The sequence below is a fragment of the Trachemys scripta genome, chromosome 8 (genome assembly GCF_013100865.1).
Source record: "Trachemys scripta elegans isolate TJP31775 chromosome 8, CAS_Tse_1.0, whole genome shotgun sequence".
In the NCBI taxonomy this organism is placed as follows: domain Eukaryota; kingdom Metazoa; phylum Chordata; order Testudines; family Emydidae; genus Trachemys; species Trachemys scripta.
Window position 1 is genome coordinate 72,699,016 of NC_048305.1, and position 14,896 is coordinate 72,713,911.

Below are 14,896 nucleotides of genomic sequence, written 5' to 3' on the forward strand. Positions count from 1 at the left end.
ATATATATATATATATATATATATATATATATATATATATATATATATATATATATATTACAGCACATACTGTATTTTTCACTCCATGCATCTGATGAAGTGATTTTTATCCCACGAAAGCTTATGCCCAAATACATTTGTTAGTCTCTAAGGTGCCACAAGGACTCCTCGTTGTTTTTGCTAGTACCTTGCTAATATTTTTTTAAGAAGTTCAGCTGCCCCTGATTCTTTTTTAAGTGACTTTGTAAATAATTCAAAATGGCTAAAAAGGCCAAATTAGATTTGTATTTGGAATCAATTGCCTTATAGATATGCAGTGTTGGTGCTTTTTTAGGCTCTTTTTTTCTGAGCATGTTGTTCTTCCCATGTATATCAGGATTATACCTAGTTTGAAGAATATTTACCTTGGAGAAGGACAGCAGATTATTCCAATTTCTATAACATCAAAGTGCAACAATATTGATCTCTCTCTCTTTCTCACACACGCTCTCACACACACGCATGCTCCTTTTTAAAGGAATTAAAAAATTAAGGAAAATATTCTTGGGAATAGGGGCAGCTACTGAATACTACCAGTGATAGACTGGGCCCATCTCATATTTGAGAAAATGAAAGGCCTTCAACAAATATATTTATGGGTTGAGAAATAGTGGATTTCTTTATTGAATCTCTATTTCATTATCCTTTGTCTTGGCTCACTCTTTTCTTATTGTGACATGAAAGTTGTATTGTCATGACACATACATTGTTTGAAATATAGAATGCTTTTAGTTACATGCTGAGCAGAAGAGCACCAAGATGGTCAGTATTTGAAACTACATATAAAAGAAAGTAGTAAAGTCAACTTTTTTGCTATGTATTTATGGTTGACAAGCCTTAAAATAAATGAAACCTGCCAATGTGTCAGAGTTAGATGTAAAAGGGTTGGAGTAGTCAATAATAACATGTAAAATGGAACTAGTACAACTCTCTCTGTCACAGGGCTTTGTTACAAGAAATTATAACTATATTAATTTTAGCAAGAGATTAGGTTTCCAGAAGATTTTGGAGTGTCTTTCACCTTCTGGATGTTGTATCATTTTATCTTTATTGAATGAGGACATTTAAAACGGCCTTCACTAGACTTAATGGGCCAGACTGTTCTGATTATAAATTGGGATAGTCCCATCGAAGTCAGCGCTGATTTATACTAGCTGAGGATCTGGCTCTATATATTAATACCCCTGGAGCAGTAAATCTGTGGTATTGGGACATTGAAGAAGACTTCAATACCCTCATTGCCCCCCACCTCCAAGAAAAAAAAAGAACAAAGTAAGAACATACATTAATTTAAACAGTAATCGTGAGTCTGGAATAAGACCATATTTCAAATTACTGACTTCGTATATTGTAGTAAAATGTAAGGGAACTTGTAGAATATAACTGGAGGGTGAAATGTGCCCAGCATTGACTAGAAAATAATTTAGACATCCAACTTAAAAAAAAATGGAAGTTTGACTATTAATTATAGGGTAACTTCATCATTTGTGGCTAGAATCTCTCTCTGTTAGGTGGGCACATTCAGTATAGAACGTGTTTATAAATATAGAGAAGGATTAGACATTGATGGTTACAACCTGTTGTGACAGTGATGTTTTTAACCTTTATAAAAAGCAAAAGTAGTTCTTTTTAGATATTGTTACTGTAGAAGGTGTAGGAATGTAGTTGTGATTCTCTGAGAAACTGATCAACCTCTTAGTTTCTTTATCAAACTGGTTGTAGTTTCTGGTTAACAGAGATATGCAATAAACTGCACTGGACAAAGTTAAACAGTATTTAGAATCCTTGTAACAAGTAAAAGGGCTAATGTAAAAAAGGATACAAAATAAAATAATTTTTTGTTTCCTATTTTGAGGTGGATGATTTTGGTTTTTCAATACTAAATCTCTTTAACTAAATGAGTCATGTTCCTTCACAGTTTTGTTAAATACTTTAAAGTCATCTTTTTACAGACACAAAATTCACAAGATTTGCACTGTATGTGTTTAATGTTTAGTAACTGAAAAGTGCTGGCTCTTTAATAGCTGTCAATTGTTTCACAGTCTCTTTTGTTTTTTCTAGTATGTCTGAAATTCCTCAATTCCGGTTGCCATATGATGTAGTGAATTTTGAAGCTGAGCTTATGAAGGACCTTGGAGTGAAGGTAATGAAAACTATAATCTGCCTATGTATAGCTCAAAGAAAAAGGAGCAAGAGCTCTGTCAAAGATTAACAGCAAAATGTCATGCACATTAGTGAAGAACAATTAAAACTAATACTAGGCAGAGGCAGGAAGATGCTTCCTCTTGCTCAGGGCATTTGTCTGTCTGCTGTCTGAATGCCACTAGTTTGGAAAAGGGCAATCAATAGTTCTCATCTGGCATGCCTGCATGTGATTAATTGTCTGTAAGAAACAAATTCCTAAATTGCTTTAGGGGTTCAATGTAGCTATTGGAATGATTTGATTTCTTTAATCAAGTTGTTTTCATGCATGTTTGGTACTACTTAATACATTCGTATTTGACACTTCTCCCTCCACCCCAGTTTTCTTTTAATAGCTTGTAATGCAATCCCACGTTGATGTTTATTTTACTTATTACATGCATTAAATTAACAAAGTAGTGACATGATCTGTTATAAAAAATAACAGTAATTCAACTTCTTGGAAAGCAATAGTTTTGCATTGGCTGTATTTTATTAAACAAACACTTCTTGATTATTTTTAGATAATGGGAATGTTGTTTTATTGTTCATTCAGTGCTTGCTGTAGAGATGTATTTAGTGTGTATAACTCCCGCTCATTTTAATAGAAGTTATGTGTGTGGAACATATCTCAGGATCAAACCCTTACACAGAAGGCTAGATAATAACTTTTTAACTGATTAAGGTCATATAAGAATCATATAAGTAATCCTTACTCACAGTCTTTTATCTTGGTCCAGTGGATAGAGAAGCAGACTGGGAATCATGAGACCTAGGGTGAGATCCTCACCCCCCTTCAACACTCTATGCTCAGTAAAAGGCCTGGAGCAGTATAAGGGGACTGTAAGGTTAATCTACACTGTGGCTGAGAGCATGCCTCCCAGCTTGTGTAGACAGACCCATGCTAGCTCCATTTAGAGTAGCACAGTAAAAATAGCTGGGGGTCAGATGGATTGTACACAGGTGTCTAGTCCATGCTGTTATCCTTGCAGCAATGTTCATGCTGCTATTTTTAGTGTGTTAGGTCAAGGAGAGCTAGCACGTCTGTCTATCTGGGTTATGAGGCATGCCTCCAGCTGCAGTGTAGACATAGCAGATCTTGTCAAGCGAAGATCTTGTCAAGCCCCAGATCTTGTCAAGCGAAGATTACCCTGGTTCAGGACTGTGGAAGATAGCCATAAGGCTGCCTTCTGAGCATTCGCTCACAAGCTGTGACGTAGAGGGCATGCTACAGGCAAATCTGAAGGCATCAGGCACGTGCGGGAGGAGTCACAGAATGTAGCATTACAGAGATTTTAGACAGTTCTGTGGCTCATAAGCAGCTGACGACAGGCTGCAAAATTTAGACCAGCCCCCAAGGCTGTCTGCTACTCCAGAAGTTTTGGAGCAGTACACAATTGAGAGCTTAAAATTAACATGGCCACTCCCTTCTCCTGAGGTGTGAGTTCTGTGCTGTGCCACTTAGATTTGCAGCACAGAATTTTACCCTAGAGTCTATTCTCAACTAGGCCATTGATTAGCTATGTGACATTTGGCAAACCACCTAACTAAGTACCTCAGCTTTGTGCCTCTGTAAAATGGGAGTATCTAACCTACCTTTGTGTAAGCTATTTTGAGATCTTTGATGAAAAGTGCTATAATGTATAAATGCTAAGTATTATTGATTTATGTTAGTAATTCTCTTGAGTTCAATAGGAATTACTCAGATAGATAAAGGTTACAGGACTGGGCCTTAAGGGATTGTAAATCCTCACATAAAATTAGTAGTGACGTTTAAATTGCATTATTAAGTTTTCATAATATATGTACATATTAGAATAAAAATGTATAATAATTCATAGGTGGTATTTTGTACCCATTGAATGTGCAGTCTATAGTCAAAAGGATCACAACTACATACAGCTTTAGCATTTGATAATATAATCTATAAAAGGAGAAAATAAGAAAGGGCCAGTCCTTAAATAAAATATATTACATTTTCCATCCTCCATTTTTTCAGGGATGGGGAAAACACATCTTCATACATTTCTAAAAGGGAATACAGATAAATTCAATAAGAGTGAGAGAGGCCCCATTATAAGAAGCATTTATACAGTGGAGAATCACAAGTATAGGAGTAACAATGAAAATGAACAAACAAAAACCAGAAACAATCATGCATGTATTTACAATTGTTCCTTTCCTTTTTAAGCTAAATTCACCTTGGAGGGCCAAGTTGACTGTTTTAACCTGAAAGGCCACATGGAAATATTTAAATCTTAAATGAAGACAATATAATAGATAGACACTAGAGACTCTAGCCATTAGATTCAATGTAAGTTTTGTTGCACTGATGAAGGCCATGAAAAGTGGGCAAAAACATGAGAATAGGGAAATACAGTTTGACACACAACAAACTAAAATTATGGATTGTCCTGAATGAAGGACTGTGAAAATTTGAGCATGCTAGAATAAAAAATACTAACTACCAAAAGGAAGTAAAGTCTAGGGCAGCCGCTCATTTGAGCCTGCTGCTCTCCTCTTAGATCTGATTTTCCTTTGCGTGTTCATGCTCTGTGCAGATCCTCTGGCTGCTGCCCTGATATGCCCATTTTTGACCTGTGTTGTATGCATTTCCTTGTGAGCTCTGACACACAGTTATCTTCCGCACCATACATGGAGATGCAGTCCCCCTCAGAGGTTCTCTACTGAAATGCTCACTACCACAGCACAATGAAGGCTGCATGAGCCCTATTATGCCATTTAAGATGGAGACCTAAACACTCTAGCATTTTTTTATTAACAAAAGGGCCAAATTTTGCCCTTATTTCTGCTGGTATAAATCCAAAGTAATTCTGCTGATTTCAATGGATTTATACCAGTATAACTGACAAATCAATCCCTCAGACCACTGTCTTCTCCAGAAACAAGCCTAGGATTCTCTTGAGCTCATTTATTCTCTTTGCTTCAAAACCCTTTTGTTTTGTTTTAAGATAAGTTTTAGATCATGCTCCTCAGACAGCATGGTCGATTGTACAGAGCACAGGAACAGGAATAAGGAGGCTTGGTTGCTAATCATGGTTTTGCTAAAGATGTGGTGTGTGCCCTTGAACAAATGATTTTCCCATTTTGAGCCTCAGTTTCCTCAGCTGGAAAATGGGAAACATGATTCTTATCCTTTGTAAAGTTCTTTGAGATCTAACAATGAGCAGTGCTTTGTAAGTGCTTGTTGTTTTTATTTATTACTCTTTGTGAACTTACCAGTGAAATAAATTCATCTGCATTTATTCCTATTTTTTACATATTTTGATTAATTCCAGCCAATGAAATGAGTGGCTCTGAGCACCATTGATCATGTAGAAGAAATACGATTAAATAAATGCAATTACAAACCCAAATTACTAATTCCATTCTTAACTGGTTAAAAGATATGAAACAAAGGGTAGGAATGGAGAGAAGTAAATAGTGATGACCCCAGAGGTCTGTACTGGGACCAGTCCTATTCAAAATTTGCAGAAAATACAAAACTATTCAAGATAGTTAAGTCCAAAGCAGACTGCGAAGAGCTACAAAGGGATCTCACAAAACTGGGTGACTTGGGAACAAAATGGCAGATGAAGTTCAGTGTTGATAAATGCAAAGTAATGCACATTGGAAAACATAATCCCAACTATACATATAAAATGATGGGGTCTAAATTAGCCGTTACCACTCGAGAGAGATCTTGGAGTCATTGTGGTTAGTTCTCTGAAAACATCCACTCAATGTGCAGCGGCAGTCAAAAAAATGAACACAATGTTGGGAATCATTAAGAAAGGGATAGATAATAAAACAGAAAATATCATATTGCCTCTATATAAATTCATGGTATGCCCACATCTTGAATACTGCATGCAGATATGGTCACCCCATCTCAAAAAAGATATACTGGACTTGGAAAAGGTTCAGAAAAGGGCAACAAAAATGATTAGGAGTATGGAACAGCTTCCGTATGAGAAGATATTAATAAGACTGGGACTTTCCAACTTGGAAAAGAGATGACTAAGGGGGGATATGATAGAGGTCTATAAAATCATAACTGGTGTGGAGAAAATAAATAAGGAAGTGTTATTTACTCCTTCTCATAATACAAGAACTAGGGGTCACCAAATGAAATTAACAGGCAGCAGGTTTAAAACAAACAAAAGGAAGTATTTTTTCACACAACACACAGTCAACCTGTGGAACTCTTTGCCAGAGGATGTTGTGAAGGCCAAGGCCTGGTCAACACTAGGGGGGGAGATCAATCTAAGATAAGCAAATTCAGCTACGAGAATAGCGTAGTTGAAGTCGACGTATCTTAGATTGACTTAGAATTTCTTACTTCATGTCCTCGCGGCGCAGGATCGACGGCCACGGTTCTCCCGTTGACTTTGCTTCTGCCTCTTGCCGAGCTGAAGTTCAGCAGTCGATGGGAGAGCGATCGGGGATCGATTTATCGCATCTACACTACACGCAATAAATTGATCCCCGATAGATCGATCGCTACCCGCCGATCCGGTGGGTAATGTAGACATACCCCAAGACTATAACAGCGTTCAAAAAAAGAGCTAGATAAATTCATGGAGGATAGGTCCATCAATGGCTATGAGCCAGGATGAGCAGGAATGGTGACCCCAGCCTCTGTTTGCCAGAAGCTGGGAATAGGCAACAGGGGATGGATCACATGATGATTGACTGTTCTGTTCATTCCCTCTGAAGCACTTGACATTGGCCACTGTTGGAAGACAGGATACTGGGCTAGCTGGACCTTTGGTCTGACTCAGTATGGCCGTTTTTATGTTAAATAATTTTGAAAATCTGTATTAGGTTCCCTTGAATTGTTATCTTTTTCCTTGGGAGTAAGCATCAGTCCCCTTAATCTTTCCACAGAATAAAGATTCATCAAACCTAATGTTGTTTTAAGCCCCGAGCCTGTGGTTGAATCTGCATAGGTGGGCCCTTATGCCCACAAAGAGCACCACTGATTTGAGGTGGGGCTCCTTGGTGTAAGAGGTCCAGTTTAAATTTTGCTGCATCCTCAGTGAGGCTATATTACCCTTCATTTGGTGCAGTGACTAGTATTGCACGTAGGATCACCTTATTTGTTTGATGCTCTGACATGCTGTTAATCCTATCTAGTATCTTGTTTGCCTCTTTTTTCTTCACTTCTATGCAATAGACTGGTGGCATCAATGATTTTTTTCACAGTAACCCCCAAGACTTTTTCCTGATTAATGTGCTAGATGATTGTTCCATTTACCACACATTCCCTAGACTGGTGCCTTGCTCCCAAATTAGGTTTCTTAAATCCTGAGTTTCATGTGGGGATATTTCATTACCAAACCAGTATCAAATACAACTATTTAAAACTGCTGTTTTGCTGTGTTGTTGTGTTCCGTGCACAGGTTTTTTCTATCTTTTTCTGTTTGCTTGTTGCTGGCTGCTGTTATGCCAGAAACAAAATAGACCCTCGGCTGTCCCGCACCATAAGGGGAATACAAAGGTGGCTTTAAGCCATTTTATGCCCCCTCCTGACTTTGATCAGACCTGAAGATCTGGCCCTGTAAGTCTAGCTCGAAAAAATATTTTATTTATTTGATTAATTGACCATTATGAAACTTTTTGAGATGCCAGTAAGAGGAACATGACAGAAATTAACCCAATTTTTAATTATCAATTTCAAATTACTTAATACATCTTTATAATGTTTTATTTTAGATCGTTTGTAGTAAAGGCCTTGGAATAGAAGGAATGACCATCAACACCTTGAAGGAAGATGGCTACAAAGCAGTCTTCATTGGAATAGGTAGGAATGTCTTATTCTCCTTTATTTCATTTTATTTTGTTTTGTTGAAAATGAGAATGATTTTCTGCCAATAAATGGGCTGTATTTCAGTATCTTAGACAAGTTTAAACGTCTTCAGTGTAAACCAAATGATGTGATAAGAAAAAAAATTCTCTTGTCTGTTTGATTGGTTTGAATCTGGCTTTCCCTGGCAGTTACTGCAAGCTGTTCCTGCCTGATGGCAATTCAGTGGTTAATGTGAATTAATTTGGACAGTTCTTAGTGGACAGGTGAGCATATAATAAAAAAACTCCATAACAATTGGCACTAAATGGCACTGTGTCTGGAAGTCTCAACAGAGACCAAAGATTAAATTGTGTTATGCACAGACCTAACCTATTGCACCTTGGGCTCCCTGTAGATCAGGGTTGAAAGACATAGGTATGATAGAATCAAGAAGCTTGCACTGCTGCAGCTCGTACTATATCTGTGGCTAACAGATCCAATTTCCAACACTTTTCATGAACTTTGAAAGTACTGAAATTCTTTTCCAATTACTTATCTGAACACTCTATGCACCTTACTGTATATATGTGTGTAATAAATTATAAAACTAGGAACAAAACAGCTTACAGGTTTTCTCAGTTTGATATCATGTACCCTTTTGAAAAATAGATATACTTTATGAGAGGTTATTAAGAGAATTCAGTTGCTTCCCATGAGATGGCTTTCAAACCACAAAGTTAAATAACCAGAAGCAATGCTTTCCACTGTCATTTCCATTTTCCTTACTGAGGGAGGAGGAACTTTGCATTTACCTATATTCTTTCACTCTGAAAGTTGGAAAGAGAGTCAGCGTACCATTGCAGTGGGGTTTTTTTTGTTAGTTTAATTTTTTGGGGTGGGGAGGGGTTATTTGTTTTAACTGAAATTTGTTCAAACATAAACTTAAATGATTCATATGATAGTTCAGCAAGCCCTTCAGAAACGTAGTTTGATTGGCTTTACTTATTGTTTAGTGAAAAGTTTCAAAAGTGGATGTACTGAAAGTTACTAGCAATAATTGCCATTCTGGCCTGAGGGATATGCAAGCACAATTTTCAATTTTTGTGAGCAGCTTACTATACCCACATAATTAACTAGTGAATATGTAAGCCAGTGACACTGGGCTTTATTGCTTTTTCTTTCCCCTATAAGAAGAATCGACCATCCTTCAGAGGTAGATTCCAGAGCTAAATTGAATTATGGTGGGGGTTGGCTTTAACAAAATAAATTGGCTTTGAATTCTACTTAAAATAATAATTTAATCTCCACTCCCATTATAAAAATACCCATCTGATATTTAAACCATTCCTGCTAGCTTAATTAGATTAGGTTATGTGTTAAAAATATTTTGGAATACAGCATAACATATGATAGCCATGTTGAACATATACTGTCTACAGTAGGCATGAGGCTTAATGCTCTTTATTGATCTAGACATTGCCTAAGTGAACATAACAGGAAATAAGTTGTCCAACTGTTCCTTCCTATTATTGATTAGAGAGATGTAATACTTAGTACAGCGACAACTGTTGTTTACCATCTGGGTATTCAGTATAATAAGCTTTGCAGGTTCATTCTCTCATGTGATTATACTACCAACCATTGTGATTTATATAATCCTAAATCCTCTCATTGTTAGAGACATTCACGCATAGGAATTTCCATGAGGTCATATTTCTGTATAATTGTACACAGGGCAATATGCCAGGTTATCTTCTTTCCTGTTTTAATCAACCTGACTATCCCTCTTCTAACTCTTTTGTTTTATAAAATCGTGGAAGTTAGGAGGGAAATGCATAAATGAGCATTTGTTTTCTCAACATCTAATAGCTAGAACAATCATCCTTACAGCATCAGCATTGTTAGCTATTACAACATACATTTATTCAAACATTTGAAAACTTTGTTATTACTGATTAATTGTCAATTTACCACTGTGTATTTTACACCTCTACCTCGATATAGTGCAACCTGATATAACACGAATTCGGATACAACGCGGTAAAGCAGTGCTTCGGGGGGGGGCAGGGCTGCGCACTTCTGTAGATCAAAGCAAGTTCAATATAACGCGGTTTCACCTATAACGCGTTAAGATTTTTTGGCTCCTGAGGACAGCGTTATATCGAGGTAGAAGTGTACCTGTAGAATGGTTGGATCTTATATAGAGAGAGATTGTCTGTTTCCTTGCTTACACTCAATAAGGTTAACCTGGCATACAACATGTTTTAAATAAAGGCATTTAATTTTATGTAAATATAGACATTATTGTGTCTCACAAATAAATATATGGAGCCAAATAGTGGTTTTACTTTTGTGAGAAGTGCCGGGTAAGTGAGCAAGTGCAGAGTTCTAGTAGACAAGCAGAGGTGCTGTGCACCACTTGCTTTGACCACATGTAAAGAGAATGCATTAGGAAACAGAAGGGGAACAGAGTGTATAACACTCATACATGGGCTGGTGAAAGGTACTGTGAACTCGCAACAACCCTTGCTGCCAGAGGCTGGCAGACGTGCAAGAAAGATAGAGTCCTTGACTATGCCCCTAAGCCAACTTGTTATGCCCCCTTGTGGAGTGCTGCCTGGAGCTTTAGCCAGCACTTTCTTTTTGTGGACAGTGATCACTAGTGTCCTCATTCCACTTAGATCCTGAGCATGGGTGGAGGAAGATGGAGGGGCAAGTGCAAACTGAGCCCACAGTGTGTCTGGATCTGCTGTGTGTATAGCATAACAGAATATTTATTATGCGCTCTACTAAAGACCTTTACATATGTTGATTCTGAGCACTGGTTTCTCTGTTTGTGTTCTTAGTCTACTAAACTTTTATTGGGGGTGGTGGACATAACCTAATGAGGAGGGCTTTAAACTAGGTTCACCAGGGGAAGGAGACCAAAGCCCTGAGGTAAGTGGGGAAGCATGAGCAGGATAGCGCAAGAGGGGAGAACTCCTGCCTCATACTGAGAAAGCAGGATGATCAGCGAATTATCTTAAGTGCCTATACACAAATGCAAGAAGCCTGGGAAACAAGCAGGGGGAACTGGAAGTCCTGGCACCGTCAAGGAATTATGGATTGGAATAACAGAGACCAGATGGGATAAATCACATGACTGGAGTACTGTCATGGATGGATATACACTGTTCAGGAAGGACGGGCAGGGCAGAAAAGGTGGAGAAGTTGCATTGTATGTAAGAGAGCAGTATGACTTCTCAGAGCTCCAGTATGAAACTGCAGGAAAACCGGAGAGTCTCTGGATTAAGTTTAGAAGTGTGAGCAACGAGGGTGATGTCGTGGTGGGAGTCTGCTATAGACCACCAGACCAGGGGGATGAGGTGGATGAGGCTTTCTTCCAGCAACTAACAGAAGTTACTAGATTGCAGGCCCTGGTTCTCATGGGGGGACTTCACCCCGATATCTGCTGGGAGAGCAATACAGCGGTGCACAGACAATCCAGGAAGTTTTTGGAAAGTGTAGAGGACAATTTCCTGGTGCAAGTGCTGGAGGAACCAACTACGGGCAGAGCTCTTGACCTGCTGCTCACAAACAGGGAAGAATTAGTAGGGAAAGCAAAAGTGGATGGAAACCTGGGAGGCAGTGACCATGAGATGGTCAAGTTCAGGATCCTGACACAAGAAAGAAAGGAGAGCAGCAGGATATGGACCCTGGACTTCAGAAAAGCAGACTTTGACTCCCTCAGGGAACTGATGGGCAGGATCCCCTGGGAGAATAATATGAGGGGGAAAGGAATCCAGGAGAGCTGGCTGTATTTTAAAGAATCCTTATTGAGGTTGCAGGAACAAACCATCCCGACGTGTAGAAAGAATAGTAAATATGGTAGGTGACCAGCTTGGCTTAACAGTGAAATCCTTGCTGATCTTAAACACAAATAAGAAGCTTACAAGAAGTGGAAGATTGGACAAATGACCAGGGAGGAGTATAAAAATATTGCTCAGGCATTCAGGAGTGAAATCAGGAAGGCCAAATCACACTTGGAGTTGCAGTTAGCAAGAGATGTTAAGAGTAACAAGAAGTGTTTCTTCAGGTATGTTAGCAACAAGGAAAGTGTGGGCCCCTTACTGAATGAGGGAGGCAACCTAGTGACTGAGGATGTGGAAAAAGCTAATGTACTCAATGCTTTTTGCCTGCCTTCCCGAACAAGGTCAGCTCCCAGACTACTGCACTGGGCCAGCACAGCATGTGGAGGAGCCCTCTGTGGAGAAAGAAGTGGTTCGGGACTATTTAGAAAAGCTGGACGAGCACAAGTCCATGGGTGCTAAAGGAGTTGGCGGATGTGAACGCAGAGCCATTGGCCATTATCTTTGAAAACTCATGGCGCTCGGGGGGAGGTCCCGGATGACTGGAAAAAGGCTAATGTAGTGCCCATCTTTAAAAAAGGGAAGAAGGAGGATCTGGGGAACTACAGGCCAGTCAGCATCATCTCAGTCCCTGGAAAAATCATGGAGCAGGTCCTCAAGGAATCAATTCTGACTCACTTAGAGGAGAGGAAAGTGATCAGGAACAGTCAGCATGGATTCACCAAGGGCAAGTCATGCCTGACTAACCTAATTGCCTTCTATAACAAGATAACTGGCTCTGTGGATGAGGGGAAAGTAGTGGATGTGTTATTCCTTGACTTTAGCAAAGCTTTTGATACGGTCTCCCACAGTATTCTTGCCGGCAAGTTAAAGAAGTATGGGCTAGATGAATGGACTATAAGGTGGACAGAAAGCTGGCTAGATGGTCGGGCTCAACAGGTAGTGATCAATGGCTCCATGTCTAGTTGGCAGCTGGTATCAAACGGAGTGCCCCAAGGGTCAGTCCTGGGGCCGGTTTTGTTCAATATCTTCATTAATGATCTGGAGGATGGCGTGGACTGTACCCTCAGCAAGTTTGCAGATGACACTAAACTGGGAGGAGGAGTAGATACACTGTAGGGTAGGGATAGGTTACAGAGGGACCTAGATAAATTAGAGGTTTGGGCCAAAAGAAACCTGATGAGGTTCAACAAGGACAAGTGCAGAGTCCTGCACTTAGGATGGAAGAATCCTATGCACTGCTACAAACTAGGGACCAAGTGAATAGACAGCGGTTCTGCAGAAAAGGACCTAGGGGTTACAGTAGACAAGAACCTGGATATGAGTTGACAGTGTGCCCTTGTTGCCAAGAAGACTAATGACATTTTGGCTGTATAAGTAGGGGCATTGCCAGCAAATCGAGGAACGTGATCATTCCCCTCTATTGGACATTTGTGAGGACATCTGTGAGGCCTCATCTGAAGTACTGTGTCCAGTTTTGGGCCCCACACTACAAGAAGGATGTGGAAAAATTGGAAAGAGAGGAGGACAACAAAAATGATTAGGGGGCTGGAGCACATGACTTATCAGGAGAAGCTGAGGGAACTGGGATTGTTTAGTCTGCAGAAGAGAAGAATGAGGGGGATTTGATAGTTGATTTCAACTACCTAAAAGGGGGTTCCAAAGAGGATGGATCTAGACTGTTCTCAGTGGTAGCAGATGACAGAACAAGGAGTAATGGTCTCAAGTTGCAGTGGGGGGGAGCTTTAGTTGGGATATTAGGAAAAACTTTTTCACTAGGTGAAGCACTGGAATGGGTTACCTAGGGAGTTGGTGGAATCTCCTTCCTTAGAGGTTTTTAAGGTCAGGCTTGACAAAGTACTGGCTGGGATGATTTAGTTGGGGATTGGTCCTGCTTTGAGCAGGGGGTTGGGCTAAATGACCTCCTGAGGTCCCTTCCAACCCTGATATTCTATGATTCTATAATTCTATTAACTTGAATGTTGGAAGCAAAAATTTTAAAAAACGTTGCTTGCATCAAATATAGTTTTGTAAGTTTGTAATAATTCAATTCAAAGATCAATTACTTAGTAGAATAAGACCAGGCTGTTCTCAATTTTCTCTACCAGAGGAAGTGGAAGTAAAAGGGCATGGATGATTGAAAGAAGATGGGTGTCAAGGTAGGAAGAGGAGTTCCTGAGACTAAGTTTTTCACAGAGTAGTGGGACCTTTGAAGGAATGCCTCTTGGAAGTGAGGAAGTACTTGGAGATATGGGAGTGAACAAGTGTCCAGAAGTTTTATGGGGTGAGTGAGCATCCACGTGGAGACACATGTCTTGGAAGCAGGTGGAGGCTGAAATTGCCTGGAGAACCCTGAACATCACATGGCTGGAATTTTGCATCAGGAAGAGGAATGTATCATGGAATGGAGGTGAAATAGGTCTAAGTGAGGAGGAGAGAGCACATGTGGAAAGTAGGCATCATAGGAGGCATATTTAAGGTTTTCTCCCTAATATTAGCAAGCATATGGAAGAAAAGCATGTGGTAAGGCTTCTATATGGGGGCAGAGATCACACCTCTCCATTTATTTCTTTAATAACTTTAGAATTGGGTCTTGTGCTAACTCCATGCAAAAGGGAACCCAACCAAAAGCTCTGGGAACCCTTTGCATAGATTTAAAAGCAAAAGAACCATTGGAGCCACAAAGTAGAATTCAACCAGATCAGGAAGCACTTCTTCCTCTGAATCCTGTCACGCATCATCTGATCATTAACTATGTGGCCAGTACACATTAAAACCTGCACCATGTTTTTCAACCAAACAAATCTTGTCCTCATCTGTGACAGCCCTTCACCAATTGACACTCAAACAGACACGCTTTGCAGTGTGCCCTGGCAAGAAATTTGAGCGATTTCAGATCTTGGGAAAGGAACCCTTACAGAGAATGTTTTATCAGCAGCTCCCTTTCTTTTTATAATGAAACAAATCAAGCTTGAAGTCCTCTATGGATCGCAGCTGTGACATACTGCCATAAGAAAAGGTAGTCTCTCAAGTAGGC

The 14,896-nt window shown here is 39.6% G+C and overlaps 1 protein-coding gene across 2 annotated transcripts in view; it reads left to right on the forward strand.

The window, feature by feature from the left end:
• The window catches only part of DPYD (dihydropyrimidine dehydrogenase), a 595,247-nt gene that overhangs the window by 234,039 nt on the left and 346,312 nt on the right, over positions 1-14,896 (forward strand). For both annotated transcript variants that reach the window (XM_034779205.1, XM_034779204.1), the window contains 2 exons: positions 2,101-2,182; positions 7,939-8,026. In XM_034779205.1, the coding sequence (XP_034635096.1) occupies positions 2,101-2,182; positions 7,939-8,026 (170 nt within the window). The remainder of the gene's footprint in view (positions 1-2,100; positions 2,183-7,938; positions 8,027-14,896) is intronic.